This window comes from Oncorhynchus masou, chromosome 29, assembly GCF_036934945.1.
Source record: "Oncorhynchus masou masou isolate Uvic2021 chromosome 29, UVic_Omas_1.1, whole genome shotgun sequence".
Classification (NCBI taxonomy): domain Eukaryota; kingdom Metazoa; phylum Chordata; class Actinopteri; order Salmoniformes; family Salmonidae; genus Oncorhynchus; species Oncorhynchus masou.
Window position 1 is genome coordinate 5035770 of NC_088240.1, and position 5764 is coordinate 5041533.

General features: G+C 40.4%; 1 protein-coding gene across 2 annotated transcripts in view; it reads right to left on the bottom strand.

Annotated features, from left to right (window-relative positions):
* Nucleotides 1–2246, bottom strand: part of LOC135518920 (interferon-induced GTP-binding protein Mx-like) — a 25343-nt gene extending 23097 nt beyond the window's left edge. Inside the window, exon 1 of one of the 2 annotated variants that reach the window (XM_064943873.1) lies at nucleotides 2156–2246. In XM_064943873.1, coding sequence (XP_064799945.1) covers nucleotides 2156–2182 — 27 coding nt within the window. In that variant the 5' untranslated portion in view covers nucleotides 2183–2246. Of the gene's footprint in view, nucleotides 1–2073; nucleotides 2095–2155 lie in introns of those variants that run through there. The other variant, XM_064943876.1, reaches the window with a different exon arrangement.
* Between the last annotated feature and the right edge of the window lie 3518 nt (nucleotides 2247–5764).

Here is a 5764-nt window from a genome sequence, read left to right on the forward strand (position 1 = left end):
AGTATTCTGTAATAATAGTACCCAGCACCTATGTTGAAGGATGTGCGTATGACCACAAACTTTTCTATAGATAGAAATGAGACTAAACCAGATTTTCCTCTGTGATTTTGCCTGTGCTTAGTTCTATTCCGTTACTTTTTTTCCTGAAAAACTCCCCAGTCCTTAACGATTACAAGAATACACATAACATGATGCAGCCACCACTATGCTTAAAAATGATTGGTACTCAGTAATGTGTTGTACTGTATTGGATTTGCCAGACCGCTCATTTACATATGAAGACTCACTTTAACATGAATTGGCCGATCTAAACCTAATATAGGTGTGACTATAGTAACAAGGCTTATAAAAGGGCAATGGGTTTCACTGAATTTCAGACAGACATCAAATGTTCTGCATCATAACACTATCATAACATCGTAATAGGTCCACTATTATGCTGCGTTATAAGGTATCAGGCTGTGGGTGTGTCATAGGCTGTCATAAGTCTAGAAAATACAGCAATAGCTTTGTCATAACACGATCATGACATATTTATGTCCGTTTATGACATGTTATGAACCTTTATGACATGTTCAAATAAATTGTTACCCAAAAAGTTGGCAAGCAATTCCCCCAATTACCAATAATCAAATGTACAGCATTGGACCAATCAGATCTCATTATTAAGTATTACAGAGCTGCGATTATTCTACAGAAATGCCTTTAATATTTGAAAACAGACCTCAGCTCTCTTGTTCAGAAAATAGATTTTTTTGAAATTACAAATATTCAGTACATGGGCTAGTTTATCTGGACATTTCTGACAAGTTATAAATGGCTCTCTAAGGTATAAAATGACTGACATGAGAAGAGTAAAACTGGTGATGCACTCTCCAATGTTATTCTACTATTACAACCTTCAAGAATAAGTTGAAAGCCAGACTGAGTTAATAAAAATAAATGAACTCCTCCACCGGCCGCCCCGCCCCACTGTTTGGAATCCACCAGTGGTGGAAAAAGTACCCCATTGTCCTACTTGAGTAAAAGTTGAGATACCTCAATAGAAAGTTACTCAAGTGAAAGTAACTCACCCAGTAAAATACTACTTGAGTAAAAGTCTAAAAGTATTTGGTTTAAAATCTACTTAAGTATCAAAGGTAAATGTAATTGCTGAAAAATACTTAAGTATCAAATGTGAAAGTAGAGTATGAATAATTTAAAATTCCTTATTTTAAGCACAGCAGATGCAAATATTTTCTTGTTTTTTAAATGTATGGATAGCCAGGGGCACACTCCAACACTCAGACATCATTTACAAAAGATGCATTTGTGTTTAGTCAGTCTGACAGATCAGAAGCAGAAGGGATGACCGTGTGTTGTTTTGATAAGTGCGTGAATTTGACCATTTTCCTGTCCTGCTAAGCTTTCAAAACGTAATGAGTACTTTTGGGTGTCAGGTAAAATGTATGGAGTAAAAAGTACATTATTTCCTTTAGTAATGTAGTGAAGTAAAAGTAAAAGTATAAAAATATAAATAGTCAAGTACAGATCAGTGGAAACCACTGGTATAAATGTGGACCATTATTTCTACAGTTTCATTTGGTTTTAGTCCTTTCAATGTAGATTGAGGTAACCCTGCCTTAGATGATAACAGCACCACCTTCAATGGAACTGAACAGAGTTAATAAGGATTCTAAGGGGTTCTTAAAGTTTTTCAGCTGTAGGCCCAAATTAGAAACTGACCGTCATCCCATGACCCAAATCATCCTCTAGAGACCCAAATTAGAAATTGACCGTCATCCCATGACCCAAATCATCCTCCACAGACTCACATTAGAAACTGACCGTCATCCCATGACCCAAATCATCCTCTAGAGACCAAAATTAGAAACTGACCGTCATCCCATGACCCAAATCAACCTCTAGAGACCCAAATTAGAAACTGACCGTCATCCCATGACCCAAATCATCCTCTAGAGACCCAAATTAGAAACTGACCGTCATCCCATGACCCAAATCGTCCTCCAAAGACTCCCATTAGGAAGAAATAGAGTGCGATTATATATTTATTTTATATAACTTGCGACTCACCTCTCACTCGCTCACGGCCCACTTTGGATCCCGACCTATAGTTGAAGAAACCCTGATCTTGTCCATTTAAATGCACACTTACTTTGAAATCGTTGACACTTTCAGACATGCAGGTTGTGTGTTGAGTCAGGGTCACAGAGCAGTATAGGTCTACAGCTTGAGTCTATCACCTTTCATGTAAAGCAAAATGAAAGTGAAACGTTCTGATGGTCCATTCTGGGAAATCATACCATTATTCTGAATCTGTTACACAGTGCCTAATCACATCTCAGATACAACTTCATTGGTTCTTAGGGGTCACATGATTTCCCAGAAAGTAAAATGAAGTGCAGGTAGTTTCTCAAAGTGCATACTAATACAGATTGAAACAATAAAACAGATAACATCCCACTGTGGATGTAATAGACTTTACGATTGGGGAATGTTTCCACTGCACAGCCTAACCTATGGATTGTGTCCCCATGAAATGGGATATCTCCTCAGTGACATTCACAGGACACAACTGTGTAGAGTTTACACAAATTCTAGCGTTTTAGCTGCAGGACTTTGTGAGAAATCAGTTCACTACACAGCCTATAGTGCATATTGAACATACAGATTGGACTGTACAGTGTAAACTAGAGATTGTGCTCCCATGAAATGGGTATCAGCCTACTCAGTCACACTCACAGAACTATGTACAGTTTACACACATATTAGCATCTTAGCTCCTATTGTGCCCCTCCGCCCACTTCACTTCCCTTCATTAAATCGGGCTCTGTTGTTTCATCTCTCCCGAATGAAAAGCCCTGTACACATTGACCAACTACGGTTTGGACCCTATCGTGCAGAATAGGTGGTTAGAGTTTATCGGCCCCCAGTGCAGTGGTGGTGGTTGTGTAAACTTGAACAGTTGTAAAAAAAAACTGGTTCGATAAACTAGTAGGCTAATTCCCAAGCCAAGGAGATACAACTAGTAGAGTTATTTTGGTTGTGAAGTGCATTAGAAGAAAGCTTAGTTCTTTCTTTACAACAAAATGCAATTGACCACTTAGCTGTCTATTGTACCTCCCAGTCACAACCTCATAAGATTGCCTGCTGTAGTTGTTCGAGAGATGTCAAGTTCGCAGCCAAACATGCAGAATAGAGAGAACCAGCAAGGGGGCAATCATCAGCATCATTTGTGTGTTTGTGACTGACCGGTCTCTTTAATGAGGGGCCAGGAGCTGATCTACACTGATATACCCATCAATGGGGCTCTGGCCAAAGACTTCACCTCCAACCTCACCAATGGTCATCGATGGGGAGATCGTAATTGGGTAGGTTTTTATCTGACCTGTTCAATCTTCAACATAGTACCTGTTTGTGTGTCAGATATCGCCTATCCTAACTGCCATTGGTAATAGAACAGTGACTGTGTGTATGTGTTCACAGAAACATGTATTGAGCCAGCACATGGAGACTTACAAGATGATGTGATGAAGTTCAGACTGTCTGACAGGCTTGAATCTGATGTCTCTGAATGGAGAGAGATCTGGCACTCTGACAGACAGGCTAGAGACTGATGTCTCTGAATGGAGAGAGATCTGGCACTCTGACAGACAGGTTAGAGACTGATGTCTCTGAATGGAGAGAGATCTGGCACTCTGACAGACAGGTTAGAGACTGATGTCTCTGAATGGAGAGAGATCTGGCACTCTGACAGACAGGTTAGAGACTGATGTCTCTGAATGGAGAGAGATCTGGCACTCTGACAGACAGGTTAGAGACTGATGTCTCTGAATGGAGAGAGATCTGGCACTCTGACAGACAGGTTAGAGACTGATGTCTCTGAATGGAGAGAGATCTGGCACTCTGACAGACAGGTTAGAGACTGATGTCTCTGAATGGAGAGAGATCTGGCACTCTGACAGACAGGCTAGAGACGGATGTCTCTGAATGGAGAGAGATCTGGCAACCAAATCAAACCACACCCCCAAGCCAACTCATGTTTGACTTCTGTCATGGTCGCCAGCATTTCTTGAGGAGCCAGCCAAAAGACAAGGACAAATCAGCAGGTTCAATAACTATTGATATTGAAAAAACAAAAAATGACTAAGTTAGAAGTAGGGAGTCCGAAGCCGAGTGCCTTCTCTACCAAGGTTTTACAACTTTGACCTACTACAGCAACTACGTTGGTCTATTGTACTTCAAACAATGTGTGGGCAGGTTGTTTGGGATTCAAACCTTCTCAAACAGCCGAATTCATACTCTTCAGTTGAATATTTGACTTTACAGTGTCCTGCTATTAAACTAATATACAGCATCTATACATCATCAGGATGTATGCATTAGTGTATCTACAGGCCTATTGTAAATGTGTATAATAGTAGCGTCACCATCTTTACTGCAAAAATAAATACAAATATCTTTATTAGAACATTTGAAAGGAAAAATGTTTTCCCTAATTTTCCGAAGTTTGGTTTTGGAATATGTTGGGAGCTGCAAAGATCTACAGTGCCTTGCGAAAGTATTCGGCCCCCTTGAACTTTGCGACCTTTTGCTACATTTCAGGCTTCAAACATAACGATATAAAACTGTATTTTTTTGTGAAGAATCAACAACAAGTGGGACACAATCATGAAGTGGAACGACATTTATTGGATATTTCAAACTTTTTTAACAAATCAAAAACTGAAAAATTGGGCGTGCAAAATTATTCCCCGGTCTGCGTCCCCAGGTCAGTGGTGCCTCCCTAACGTTGGACTCTCGGTGTTCCCGTCCTTGAGCCTTCCCATGCGTACACCTGGTTGAGCTGGTAGTCGTCTGTGTCTCGCTGATATTTCTTGATCTTTTGTTGCTTGTAGGAAGTCTCAGTATTATTTATCTAACATCCCCTGCCTGATAGCGTAACTTTCTCTATGCCACAAAATATGAAGGTAGAACGGTTTTCAGTTGGGGGCGATGAAACAACAGAGCGTTATTCAACGAAGGGAAGTGAAGTGTGCGGAGGGGCACAATAAGAGCTAAGATGCTAATATGTGTGTAAACTGTACATTTTATTTTACCAGGCAAGTCAGTTAAAAACGAATTCTTATTTTCAATGACGGCCTAGGAACAGTGGGTTAACTGCCTGTTCAGGGGCAGAATGACAGATTTGCACCTTGTCAGCTTGGGGGTTTGAACTCACAACCTTCCAGTCCAACTAGTCCAACGCTCTAACCACTAGGTTACCCTGCCGCCCCATAGTTCTGTGAGTGTCACTGAGTAGGCTGATACCCATTTCATGGGAGCACAATCTCTAGTTTACACTGTACAGTCCAATCTGTATGTTCAATATGCACTATAGGCTGTGTAGTGAACTGATTTCTCACAAAGTCCTGCAGCTAAAACGCTAGAATTTGTGTAAACTCTACACAGTTGTGTCCTGTGAATGTCACTGAGGAGATATCCCATTTCATGGGGACACAATCCATAGGTTAGGCTTTGCAGTGGAAACATTCCCCCATCGTAAAGTCTATTACATCCACAGTGGGATGTTATCTGTTTTATTGTTTCAATCTGTATTAGTATGCACTTTGGGAAACTACCTGCACTTCATTTTACTTTCTGGGAAATCATGTGACCCCTAAGAACCAATGAAGTTGTATCTGAGATGTGATTAGGCACTGTGTAACAGATTCAGAATAATGGTATGATTTCCCAGAATGGACCATCAGAACGTTTCACTTTC